The 14624-nt window shown below is 39.3% G+C and overlaps 1 protein-coding gene across 1 annotated transcript in view; it reads left to right on the plus strand.

Annotated features, from left to right (window-relative positions):
* Positions 1–1326: 1326 nt before the first annotated feature.
* Positions 1327–14624, plus strand: part of rabgap1l (RAB GTPase activating protein 1-like) — a 121299-nt gene continuing 108001 nt past the window's right edge. Inside the window, 6 exon segments of the mRNA XM_032526143.1 lie at positions 1327–1451; positions 8873–9088; positions 9568–9709; positions 11362–11566; positions 13434–13608; positions 14371–14528. Coding sequence (XP_032382034.1) covers positions 8951–9088; positions 9568–9709; positions 11362–11566; positions 13434–13608; positions 14371–14528 — 818 coding nt within the window. The 5' untranslated portion in view covers positions 1327–1451; positions 8873–8950.

The following is a 14624-nucleotide window of genomic DNA, read 5'->3' on the forward strand; positions in this document are numbered from 1 at the left end:
ATGCTTAACAGTTAGACAGAGGTTCTTTTCATTAAATTCTGTGCCCTGTCTTTTCCAAACGGCCAAAAAGTTCTATTTTAACCTCATCAGCCCACAGAATTTGTTTCCACAATGCATCTGGCTTGTCAATATGTTCATTTGCAAACTTTAAATACATCAGCTGATTTTTGTGGTGAGGACGTAGAAGAAGTTTCCTTCTGATGACTCTTCCATGAAGACCGTATTTGTACAAGTATCTCTTTTTAGTGGAATGGTGTACCACAACTCCAGTGTCTGCCAGCGATTTCTGGATGGATCGTGCAGTCAAACGTGGGTTTTTTGACTTGCTTTTCTTACAATCCTGCAAGCTGTTCTGTTTGATAGTTTTCTTGATCTTCCAGAACAGAGGATATTGGCATCTGAAAACGCTTTGCTGTCTTCTTATAGCCTTCTCCTGCTTTGTGAGCGTCAACTATTTTCAGTTTCAGTTTTCTAGACAACTGCTTAGAAGAACCCATGGTGCTGATTGCTGGGGCAAGGTCAGATGAGTCCGGGCATTTAAAACCTTAAGATTGACATCACCTGGTCTTTCCAGACGATGACTGAGGACAATTCATGACGCTGCCAGGTCTCAGCTTTCCAAAGGGGGCGGTGCATGCCAGAAACTCTGCAGGGTGCCCAAACTTTTGCAGACGCCATTTTTTTTGTTTTGTTATTTTGAAAGAATAATTGATGGAAATAGAATCTACTTTTTGTGACATTTTATACAAATGTCTAATCTGTCATTTGTTGCCTTTTGGAGATTTTCCCGTCTTTTCATGGCTTCTTTATGCACATTAATTAAAACATTAACTTTCGAACACCACTGTAGGTGTTTCTCAGGGAATTTTTAATTTGAAATATTTGTTCCACATATATTTCCACATTGTATTGATTGAAGTTTCATCAGAAGTTTAAAAATGAAAGGAGAAACTACATCATAACTAATCATAAGCTCTGAGTACAGTGTGAACTTGACCTCCAGCTAATGATTGTCTTGAGGCAAAAAAACACTATCGGATGCTGACATTTTCAGAAGAAAGTATTCATTTAGCTGTGGTTCCCTAAATAATGCCTCTTTGTGTAAAACATACACCTACAATGGAGGGACTTTGAAAGGATGCCACCTGGTGGGAAAGACAACTTGTAGAACTCAAAAGAACAAAAATACATACTTTTTAAGATATGTCAAAAAATAAAATATTTATACCTATATGGCAAGCTGAAGGGGCAAAAATACCAAATTCCTTAATAGAAATTATCTCACACACATTGAGCCAGACAATCTGTACAGCGCATGCGTGAAATGACACTAACATTCCAAACCGGAAGGCGTGTCTCTAAACTCCAAGTGATTCATCTTCTTAAACATATACGATCTTCGCTGCAACTCTTCTGACAGCTAGCAAGCAACTCCTTTACGCTCTTAACAAGTAAGTTAACAGCTATTTTATCAACGCCTGTTTGTCATCCCAGTATCACGTTTACATGCAGTGAGAAGAGAAACGTTGTTTTCCTCCTTCTTTCTCGTCATTTTCACCCGGAGCCGGGCGGGGTGTTGCTGAATGAGGTCGCTCGCTCCTCTAAATAGTAGTCCAACTGTTTTGCACTTCGAGCTGGTTAGCTTTAGCCAAACTTAGCTTTAGCTCGCAGACTGCCACACATAGGTACTTCCTTGTCTACAGGTCTACTTGTGACTAACCCATGCTATTGTTGTCATTATGTTATAATGAAATGGCTGTGTTGACTGTACGGATAAATTAGCTAGCTTGTCGCTAGCTAGTTCTGCCTTGCCTGTGTGTTGTTTGTAACGTTATTAGCTAGCTAGCTGCTGTGAGATGCGTCTGCCCGTTAAGTACCTTGCTAATTTCACGTTACCTTCTAAGTGTCCCTTAAACAGCTGACAGAGAAAAGTTGCCATACAAAGCTCATGCTGTGAGAGACTACAGTGATGTGCTGATCCAGGCCTGCAGACACCAATGAGAGCAGGAATAACCGCTCACTGCAGCAATTAGTGAGAACATCTAACCCAACAGAATATTCCATTGAGTTTGGGACCACAAAGTCATTATCTACAAACTCTGCCAACTGTCTCCTCAGCTGGAGTAGTTGCATCAACATCTAAATAATTTGAGTGGTGAGGCAACTGTTTTTAAAAAATTTTTTTAGTGTCAATACAGAAAGGGCCCATGTAGGTTTTGTTTGGCATATTTCACCCAGTTGAGTTTTATTTGCCGGCAGGTCTTAGAGGTGTGTAGTAGACAATGTATCCATACCTCAGTAACATCACTGCAGCTGCTGTCCCTTACAGAATTTGTGCCACTGTCTATTCGTTACTGTTTAACTAAAGGAGAGACTTAAACCTAAAAATTCACAAGTTAATAACTTCAGTAGGACCAGGTCTTCACAAAAATGTAATTGTGTTGCTGAACTTGAAACGAAAAACAAAACTACTGTTTGAAGTTAATTTACCCCATAAGAGTAACTCCGAACAAATAATTGAGCTTATATGGTTGGGATTTGGAGTCCCACATTTTTTATGGAGATTTGGCATCTTTTGTATAACATTAGGGTATGGCTGGTAGGTTGGCTTTCTCTTTTAGCATTTCCTTTTCAAACAGCTGTCCATTCATAAGGTTTTGACTTGGTTTTGATGATCAAGCTGCTCCTGTAGACATTAGCAATATTTAAAAAAATAAAGTAGCTGATGTAGAGCTGCAGCAAATAATCAATTAATCAAAACCATTTTGATAATCGATTTATCATTTGTCATTTTTCAAGCAAAACCAATGACTGTTTTTAGCCCCACAAATATGAAGATCTTCAATTTTTCAGTGTTTTATAATGTATATTTTACTTTGTGCTTTGGAATATTGGACTGGATATTTGAAGACATGACATTGGACTCGAAGAGACTGGGATGGATATTTGAATGAATAAGTTGATGTATTGGGAGATAAAATCAATAGTTTCATGCATGGTGTCTTGACTGTGTAGACTGACATTGTGAAATAATAATTTAACAGCTATGGCGCTTCTTGCCCGGCATTAGATTGTGGAAGGTTGGACAAAGGAACACCAGAAATAAACAACTACTAGTCTGATGTGGGTTAGGCCAAAGTTGTCTTTTGTTAAGGTGTTTCTTTGTCAGGAAGGAGCTACTTTATAAAGAAGTATAACTACACAGCCTGCCAGCGAATTAACCAGTATATCAGGAATTCATTCTTACATTACACATTGATTCATTCATCAGATTTACTTACATGCATACCATTGTCTTGTATGCAGTATTGTGTTGCTGCTGTGTTGTAAATTGTGTAACACAGATTGTCACAACAGTGTACTTTATGTCGAACAGTGTACATCATTCATGACTGTCGTCAGAGTTTTCAATCTACCATAAACAGACCAATAGATAAGACCATGAAATGACTATGACAATAACTTGCGTGGCCTTAGCATTAGAGCTAACGGGAAGTGATTCAATGTCAGTTGTAAGGTGTCACCAGTAAGCAGTCTTTTGTGTTCACCAACAAACCTCAGAGCAGGTTTCAGTCTTAGTTATAATGGAGGTTGAACTGTTTGTGTGGAGTCACCTGGCTCCATCTTGTTTACATGTTAGAGAGACTGACTAAGATTACTAGTAAAAAGATGTGTGATGGATGCTTTTGCACAGAAGGGTTTCCAGTAACATGAATGTGAACAGGGAAATGAACAGCCAACCCTGACAGTGCTAATGTCACACCCTAATTCCAGTTTGGAGTTACGAAGGCTGACACCCTTGTAACAGATTGCCAGATTTGGTCCCAGGTGACCAAACAGACAAGACATATTGTATTTTTCAATGTAATACTGTCTTGAAAAGCTAGTAAAATCAGCCCAACCCTAACAATGTTATTATCCCTATAGCCATTGAACAGGTTTGCCATGCTGCAATGACCGGTCTGTTCAGTATGCTCACTTATGCTCCATTATCATTTCGAGGCAGGAAAGATGCAGTCAGCAGGTTGGGCAGTCAGCTGTCAGACATGTAGCCATCTTCATCTTTAACCAAAAGCCAAATGTATTGGCTGTCACCAACTGGAGAGACAGTCAAAGTGAAAAGTTTGCCATAACCTCCATGTGAAGTGTAAAAAGTTTTTTTTTCTAATAATGCATCTTGAACAAAGGGTTATATATACACATGTAATGTATGATTTTGTGTTGTTTCAGTCAAAGTTACCACAGGTAAAGGAATTGGCCAGTTCCAAACAGGCACATTTCCAATGGGCACTGCACAACTAACATTAATTATATTATTTATGTGTGTCTGTTAGTCACTGTTGTTTCTGTCACAAAACAGCATCAAACAGCAGGGCAAGTCGACACCTAGAAACACACACAAACTTTGACAATTAAAGATTTATAACTGCTCAAAATGGCTCTTTGTGTGGTAATCTACAGACACACACACACACACACAGAAACAAACAAACAAACAAACAAAAACACACACGTAAGTAATGTATCTGGTTAGCCCAGTGCCTGTGGATGTGTTTGAGCCTGTCACTTCACCACTGGCCTCTCACAGTTTCCATACAGCCAGTGGTTGGGTAGCAAGGCCGCCAACTGGGCCTGTACTAGAGGAGCAGGCTGGTAATGACTGGGTGAAAACTTGCTGCTGTGTTTACTGTTTGAGTTACAGCCAAAGAGGAAGTGATTGTACTGCCACACAAGAGCAGAAAGAGTAAGGTTAAAAACAGTGCAACCTGGGAAATTACAGTTGTATGTATGTAATATCCAGAATTGACCACTGGGCAACAGTAAAATTAGTTATTAATAGATAACCACCAAAGTCACCTCCCACATTATATTGTCGTGGTTCCCACAAGTGCTTGAAAGGTTGTGAATCTGAGGGGGGAAAAACAAGACCTTGCAGTTTTTTTTGAAAATAGACATGGGTCATTAAAAAGTGCCTACATTGCATATTTTGTGCAAGAAAAAAATAAAGTTAATTTTTTTTTAAACTTAACCTTAGTAAATAGGCTATATATTGTTTTGCTGTGTTAGAAAGGGCAAAAGACCACATAGTCTGCCATCACTGTAACACAGCACAATTGAGTGCTCACACACACATTAAAGCCTCTTTTTTATTGTTTGTGAGCTTCTGTAAAGCCTGCTAGTCCACATAACTATTATCAGTGTTGTTGCAGTAATTAACCTCTGTGTCTCAAACTATGCGGTGTTGGGTCTTGGAATTTGAGCAAAATGGGCCCTGAAGGTCCTTGAATTTGATGTTTTAAGAAGGTGTGGGAACAAACTATTGTGTTTTGACATAACAATTTAAAAGCCTTTGTCTGTTCTTATTTAATTTTGCTGATAGAAATATTAGCACGGTGCAGCTGTAATTTGTGCGTGCGTGCGTGCGTGCGTGTGATGTTCTTAACTTGCACAGTCACCATTAAGCAATCATGATTAATTACAATTAAGCGGCTGGAATGGGTTTACCACATGCTTCAGATCAAGTCTGACTTTAGAAGAAGACATGTGATCCAAAAGAGCCACTGCATACTTTGGCTCTAAATGACATGATTTCCCAGCATGCCCTGCTACTATCTCCATTTCTTATTTTGATTCCTTACATTGCTGCTTCTTTCATAAGCGAATCTGTGGAAGTGTTTTTACATTTTTTGCTTCACGCTGTGCTCTGTGTAATTGAATAAGTGTGATTAGAGCACATGACCATGTTCACATTTGTGTATAATTTGCCAGGGCTAAGTGTGTATGAATGTTATGTCACCGTGTGTGAATGAATGCCCCCTTCATGCTCTTGTTCTTGACTATGTTTTTGTTTGTGTTAGTGTGTACATGTGAATGTGTGCAAGCTCTTCCTCCTCATAATCATCATAAATGCAGTCACTCAAAATACTAATTGATTAATTGCTTGGCCTATATAATGTGAGAAAATTGGAAAAGTCCATTTATAATTTCTTAAAGTCTAAAGTGACATCAAATCTCTTGTTTTGTTCAACCAACAGTCCCAAATCCTCACAACATTTAGAAGCTTGAACCAATCACATTTTGGACATGCCCGTTTTTATTTATCTATGCTTAAGCTACTTACTTGCTAAAAGCCAGGTTTCAACCAGCTTTGTGTGAAGACATGTTTGTTTGGGGTGTAGTCTAGCTCATGAGCCAGCAGGATGTTGATGCAGGATGTTACATGTAGAGGCAATGGGCTGATACAGATGTGCAGACTTTATCAGTGCTTTTTGTTTTGGTGCAGTGCTAGCAAACATACACACAGGGCCAGATGTACTACGCTTTTGCGCCCACTTCAAAAGCATGGCAAGGTACGTACAAACAGGCCGCACTGAGGTAAAAGCGCAGACTGCCTGTCGCGGGGACTGAAAAATGGCAAATTGCGCTTTATCGTGTCATGCATATGCATTCATGGGAAGGTGAAGGGGAAAGTGGGAGTTTCCCTTAAAGGGATGAGAGGGAAAGCTATCACCCAGCTAACCACTTTTGGTTCCTAGAACGTTCGTTTTTGGTTGTGGGAATGTTCCCTGAAGGTTAGGTTTGGTTGTGTTTTGGTTGATTGGAAAGTTTCCTCAACGTTCTGGGAACGTTAGTTTTTAGTTACATTGAACGTTCTCAGACTGTTCCCCCGACGTTACCCTAACGTTGCAAACTTTAGAGAATGTTACCCAAACATTCTTTTTTACATTCCCCTAACCTTTAAAAAAACTTTAACCACCATGATACAAATTGTAATATTACTTTAAACTGTCTGTGCATCCGCAGGAATTTTAATTATTATGCATTAGCAGGAATTAATTAATTAATGAACAGGCAAACTTGATGGGATTTAAAACTTTAATATAAAATTAAAAAAATACATATACAAGAATCAGAATTTGTTTTATTGGCAATATAGACACATAACAGTGCAAATGTTGTGTGCAAGATGCGTATTGGAATGATAAAGTACCATATTTTAACATATATACGTCCCACTGGACTCACTGGTTGCATTTAATTACAAACGTATTTCACAAAATCTAAGACCAAGAACAGACATTTAGCACACAGAACAGGCTGAATAGGGTAGGTGCCCATTATGTTCAGTGAGCCTAATTATGTACAAATACGCCTGTGAAAGCGTGGCTCTATTTTGTGGTGAAAATTCTCCGCCTCTTAAAAGCAGGTGTAAACCATCGCAAAAGGGTTGCCTCCTGGTGAAATGACAACAGTAGACCTAACCCGAGTAAGACGAAGACATAGGCCAAGAAAACGAACTGAAAGGATTTTTGCTCCAAGGATCACACTTTTTCAGTTGAGTGAACATGAAATTGTTACAGATTAAGCAACCATGCAATATTACAATTACTGGAAGAACTCAAAGAGGACATTGAATCTCCGACTCAGCGTTCACATTCCATTCTAGCAGTTATTAAAACCCTCGCTACATTACAAACATTGGCATCAGGATCATTTCAATGATCGTAGCATCAGCAGTGGGAATACGGCAGTCTGCACTCAGCCTTATCATAGCACAATTAAGTACTTGCTACAGCGCACTCGTCAATACATATTTTTTCCCACCGTCCTTTTAAATTTGCTGTAACCTCATAAACAAGCAGATCAACTTTGTTATTGGTAAATCTTTGTTTTTGCTGTTTTGACTGACTTGGTGGCTGATCCATGATAGAAAGAGAGAAGGAGGCCCATTCAATTGCGCTTTTCATTGCGCGCAACTTACGGTACACAGGGCAGAGATAGGCGCTGATTACCCGATGAACTGCAGGTTTGGTAAATGCAACGTAAGATGACACACAGCGTGCGTTTTCTGTGGCTTGGCCTGGCTGTGGCGTTGATAACGCTCCGTTCGCAAAATGTACATACATCTGGAGAAGAGAAGCAGAAAAGAGAGTAAATACAAAACAATGAACACTAGCCCAGTAGTTACTTACAATGTTGTGTTAGCAATACATTAGCCATAGACAGCTAGGAAACTGACTGAAATATGAATGTTGCTTAATTACAAATCAGCAATCACAAAACAACTGTAATATCTGTGTTTATAGTCTCTAAACAAATAATGGTCCAGTAAGGGCGTTTGGGGACACAAAGATGCTTGGTAATATATGTTTGGTCAGATGTGTTAAAATGATGGATCTACCTGTTGCTTAAACTGCTTAGAACTGTTTCTACTGGCAACTAAATGTTTTACTGAAACCAACTGCTGGTGGAAGAATGCTACACATCACACTTATTCAGGTTGAGTTGAGTACCAAACTCTTGACTGTTGAAAATGGAACCATACAGATATGTAGCTGACAGCTTTGGCCAGTCAGACACTTTGAGAGGCAACCGGCTAATGCCAGAGTGATCTGAAGGACTCCAATCACACCCTCAGCACTGAAAACAATTTAATGAATTGCGTAACAGCAGATTTGTGGTTAGGTTTGATAATTGTGTACACTTCTGGGCTGGTATTATTAACTCCATGGGAGTTGTTCGGCATGTCTTTGCTGTGTCTATGTACTGAATTGGTGTGTTTTGGTTTGGCATTGCACATCAAAGTGACAACACTACACATGGTACCTTAACTGAAATCTATTTTATTAAACTTAGTTTTAGGTTATTATTCGTTGAATAGCTCTTAGACAGATTCAGCCACTTTGTGAATAGAAAGCACTCTCAATCACTTATCTCTTATCTCTATCTTATAATTCTATAATTGAGTATGTTTCACAAATGAGATTTTTTTTTACTCACCACCTCATCTGTGACACACACTCATCTTTTTTCATTTCGGTGCCTAAAATGTTGACCGGAATACCAGAAAACATCGCCTGTCTTCCTACAGGGCTGGGCAGACAGGAGAGGGAAAGGGGAGAGCGTTAACCCTGGTCTCTCCAGCTGACCCTGAGTAAACCAGCCAGCCATGGATGACCGCTCCTCACTTAGAAAAGTCAGCAGCTCCACCGAGTCCGTGGCCACCGTCACCAGTGAGGAGTTTGTTCTAGTCCAGTCCAGTGCTGCAGGGTCACCACAAGGCTCTGAGGGCAAGCCAAGACTCAAGGTCAGAACCACACATGGACAGACTTTTACACCTGACTTGAAATGTCCAATATGTAATATTTCTTCCCCCATTGCATAAAAAAGAAGGCACTTGAAGGATGCTGGTAAGATTTGCGGTGGCAAAAGATTAAACTATGAGCTAAAACTTTTTTTTTTTTTTCATCACCCTTCTAGTTTTAGTAATCTACCTTTCTTGTTAATTCTACCAAATGTCTCTGGCTACCACTAGAGCTGGGGTGGCTGATTAGATCACCCAATGATGTGAGTGTACCTGCATTTCATGTAGTTTTTTTGTGTTATTACAACCCACGAAAGCATGTGATAGCAAATATAAACAAGGTAATCGACAAGTGCTGTCTCAGTCTGGGAAGCTCCAATCTGTCTTCATCTAGCGTATATCAATGTGTCACCCTGGTTTATCTCTCCTTGTTTCTCCTTCGCTCTAACCCCCAATTTTTTCTTTTCTTTGCTTGCCCTCAGATGTCTTGGAATGGGAGTGAGCAGCTGGAGAAAGCTATGGAGGAGTTGTTGGATGATGAGGTGAAGGTGGAGAAGAGCAATGTGGAAAAGATGGAGAAGCACAAGGACCCAGAGAGCCGAGTCCTGGAGCCCCGACCTGCAGGTACAGGTCCAATCTAACAGTCACTGTGTCTACTTACAGGCCAGGCAATTACAATCAGCCAGTCCGCTCTCCTTCCATTCACCAGACATGCATCAAAACTGAAATACATACTATATTGTTCTTCGTGCATAACTGTTCCTCCTTTTTCAGCAAGATATTCCTGTCAAAAGGGAGCTGATTGAATTGTGAGTTTTTATTTATCGTTATAACATTTAGGACAATGAATCTTGACAAATGGAACACTTAATGGATATGTTCAGGCAAAACCTAAGACTCGGCCCATAATGGTGAAAATGTTGCAAACAACCTTTTTCACTTAAATTTAAAAGAGTGGAAATAACAATTTGCTAAAAAGTGAGCTGTGTGTCATGTAGTTGGGTGAATGACATTGACATACCAAAATATAGTTTTGCCATATCAGATTAGCAAGGCTGGTCTCTGACATTGGCTTGACTGTTCTGTGTATCAGCAAGGACAGGTTAGCTCAACAAAAAGTGCAAAATCAACATACTTGGTGGTTGGCAACATACTGTTGCACTGCAGCAGGTGCAAGGCCTTAGCACTGCCAGGGTTAGAACGCACAGGTTCCAATCCCTCTGGGAAACTTGCATTATGAGCGTCATTATGTTGTAGTTTTATGTCCATCTCTCTTCAGTCCTGGTACTGATTTTGAACATGAAATGTGTTTGTCGAAGATACCTGTCATACCCAGGATGTAAGAAATAAAGTCCAATAAGAAGCACTCCTGTATGTATTTTGGATAGTCTTCCGGTGAAACTCACACTTTCACTTTCAGGTGAAATGAAACAGCTCTTGATGTGATGTGAACAGAGGAAGAAAGCACATGCTCGTCATATCTACAGTGGATTTAGCAATGTTGTTAAAAATGACATTTGTAGCACAACAAACTGCAAAAAATCAAGGTGTGTCAAAACCTTTTCATAGTACTATTTTAGTATTTAACTTTTTTCATTATAACATTTGGTATGTGGTCTAAAAACAGGATAACCGGTTTAATACTACTCATATGTACCTGCAGCCAGTTGTTACCACCTCTTCCTGTATGGACTCACTTTGTTCAACCCCATAAAAATGTAAAATAATTTTGAATACAATAATTTTCTTAGACTTGCATTAAGACTAAACATCTTTTATTAAATTAAATGTGGTTACTTAATCTTTTGAAGTTGTGCCCATGTTTTGTTGCCAATCGTTGAGTGAACTAGGAGGAAATGGTTACTATTGTGTAGAATATTAGCCAGTCAGCAGTAAAATTCCAGTTTCTCCTCTCATTGTTCTGCTTCCTGTTTGCAAAGTGTGAAAGTACCAGGTCAAAGTTAATTGACAGTTGTGTTTTTTGCGGTTTTGTCAGGTTTGTTTCTTGCTCCTCTTAAATGCACTGGTCTGTTACAGAGAGGTCAGAGCACTGGATGTGAATAATAGAATTCTCATGATTTGACGGCATGCCAGACTCATGGGATATCTTGTTGTTGAAAGTTGATAATGCAACTTTTTATATTATCTTGGTTAAGATTTTCCTGGACAGTAGAGGAGTAATCATCATTTTAACTTAGAATCTGGGCGGAAAACCCAAAAGATGCGTTTTAAAATTGTCAAAAAAATTAACAATGTCTCAATCTTTCTGTCTACAGAAACATGTCCAGCTCCATCCAGCCCCATTGTACCGGAGGAGGACAGTGTCCAGTTCAACAAGCTATCCTACCTTGGCTGCACCTGGGTCAAAGCCCCTCGCAACGAGGCAGAGGCACAGAGGGCCATGGCCACCCTGCGTGCCGAAAGCGCCATCCCCATTCCCATCACCCTGCATGTCCCCTGTAGACCAGATGGCTCCGTAAGGTCAGCCACACACTGAGACGGACTATTGCGTTTTCACACCTACCTCATTTGGTCCTGACTTTCTGACTTTTCAGTTTGATCTGAACCAAAATTGCGGGTGAGAAAGGTGCCTCGGTCACGGTCCGGAACAAAAGACCAAATTTTGGTCCGATCAAAAAAGGATGTCCTGGTCCGGATCAAACTAAACCATGGTCTTGTTTGTTTATAGTGTGAAAGCATTTTTTGGATGGTTCGGACTTTCGGACCAAATACAAGAAGCTCTGGCAGGCTCTTTTTGTGTTACAAGACTGGCGAAGCTCCTTTTTAAGGAATAGCTGTGTGTAGGACACATGAGAGAGTGAGTGACGGTGAATGCACTCAGAGCAGACAGCTGTTGGCTATCATTGTTGAGTGGTAGTAAATGCACAGTGTAGGTTTCTGTTTGTCTCTGAATAAATGCTCTAGAAAGACGTTCCCGTGTCTTGCTCCTCAACATCGGAACAAAACAAAAAGAGCCGCGGCAGCAGAGGAGAGTCAGTTGAAAAAACTCCCGACACAGAGAGAGGATACTAGAGGACGGGGAAGTCCGTCTACAAATTCGTCAATTAAAAGTATCAGGAGACGCAGCTCACGTATGTAATGACAGCAGGACGTAGTTTAGTCTTGTATAGATATTTAGTGCGCTTGGGTAACTGCAGTGTGAAACCCAAACTTATCAGATCAAATTTCAAAATCAAATGTAACAAAAACTTTAACCTTGGTTTGGACCTTCAGGTATGAAAATGCCGTAACTGTGTATATTGAGGCCTGGGTCAATTTAAATTGGGCTATGATTAAATGAAAGTGGATACGATTGATAATTAAACATATGTAAACTACAGATTGTCAGTAAATAAACTAAATTACAGGGAGTCTGGTAACACAATATTCTTGAATTGATGGACTTTAGGACATACTGTAGGTCCTGTAATCAGTATGGTCCACACAGAAACCAGTGTTGACAGTGTTGCACATTGAAAAAGGTGAACATGTCTACAAAGACTCTGAGAAAGATCAGCTGGTAAAGCAGAACTTTATAACCATTTGTGCAATCCAAGTGAGCAAGATTTTGTTTGCAACTTTTGACCTGTCCTATAAAATAGATGTGCAAGGTATTTTATTGTTCTGAAAGCAGAACTTTACCACGCCGCACGTCACGGGTTCCTGTACTGTATATGCAACCTAGGATATTAACAAAAAACAGTTTATCATGAATTATGTGCCCATTAAAGGTACCCATCACCTCTTAAGCCTTTTAGCCAGCAGAAAAAGGGAAGTTATAGGTGAAGTGGACATTACATGGGCTAAAATACACTTTTCAACCATCCTGAGTCACAAAGGAAAAAAAGGGAACTTGAAATGTTAAGATATATTTAAGAGGAAATGAGACATGGCTTTGCTTGCCCATGTTAAACCAATTGATATTTCCACGCTGCAAAAAAAGAGTGACATGTACAGTATGCCTTACCTCTTTGATTGAATGGAAGCTTGGTTAAATAGAAAGTTAAATGCCATTTATTGTGTTAAACTATTACAGTACAAGACTTATTTTCAACCCAAAGTAATATGATGTATCTGATACCAATTTTGCATGATACCACACAACATCTCAAAATATTTAAAATGTTAGATATTGGCTGTGGGATCTCAGGTCACAGGTCTGTAGACAGGGTATTACAAGGTAATCTGGACAATTGATAGAACTTGAAAATTGTTTATTGAAAAGGAGGATTTATTATTATTTATTAACAAATTTAAATGTACTATTTATTTTTTTCTGCTGTTAATAAGATTATAAATCTGGGCTAAAGCATCATTTTCACATGTAAAATAAAACATCTTTCCCCAGGATTGTGGACCAGGCCTCGGGTACAGAGGTCGCCTCATTTCCCATCTACAAGGTGTTGTTCTGTGCTCGTGGACAGGAGGGTTCGGTGGAAAGTGACTGTTTCTCCTTCACCGAGAGTTACCGGAGCTCTGAGGACTTCCAGATTCACGTCTTCTCCTGCCACATCAAAGAGGCTGTGAGTTACACATACATATAGGTCATACTATACAAACATACGTACGTACACACACACACACACTGCACAGTTGCACAGTTATACAAAACAATCTAAGGTATTACGAGAACTGTTTTTTAACAGGAAATTAAAAATAGTTTGGTCGGAGGAAGATTTTGGAGTAGCTAATTAAAAGTTATACCTTATCAGTATCTGGTTTGCGTTTTGAAATGTTACATGTCACGTTAAGTAAGCGAAGTTGCTGCAGATATAATTTAAAGCCATAATGATATACTAGAAGAGTAGAGTGTACAAGATCATCCACCCACTAACAGTAATAAATACAGTACACTTCCATAATCAGTGTGTATTTGTCTACAGTAAATTCATTCAAATGGTGAAATTGGGAAGCTGACTTTGGATTCTAATACTCATAATACCCATATCTGATGTATTTTAAAGAAATTACATTTCAGTACGTGCCGTTCTGTATTTACTACTGTCCTATAATTACTGAAACCAGCTGAGGGCACTGTTGTCTGCTATTGTGTTTTCTCAATAATATCCAGCTCTATTCTGCTCTGTTCATTTCTATTTGCATATATTCTTTCTATTCACTTATTTTTTGCAAGATGTTACTTTACCTTTTCAGCTTGCTCTTACTGTGAATGAGTCTATTCCATTTGGATTCTTTTATTTTTTTTTTATTTAACTTTTCTTCCTAATCTTTCCTACTTCCTTGTCTTCCTGCCTATAAAGTTTTTCTTTTCCTTTTCCATCCAGGTCAGTCGCATCCTGTACAGTTTCTCCACAGCCTTTCGGCGTTCTTCACGGCCGGCAGATATCAGGGAAACGGCGCTGTCCAGTCCACCCGACGGCGACCTCTACACCTTCACTGTCTCACTGGAGATCAAAGAGGACGATGGCAAGGGCAACTACAGGTTAGTAAATTTCCCCAATGTGGGGTCAATAAAGTTCTTATCTTCTTTTAGGTATATATATATATATATATATATATATATATATATATATATATA

Source organism: Etheostoma spectabile, chromosome 9 (genome assembly GCF_008692095.1).
Source record: "Etheostoma spectabile isolate EspeVRDwgs_2016 chromosome 9, UIUC_Espe_1.0, whole genome shotgun sequence".
NCBI classification, from domain to species: Eukaryota; Metazoa; Chordata; class Actinopteri; order Perciformes; family Percidae; genus Etheostoma; species Etheostoma spectabile.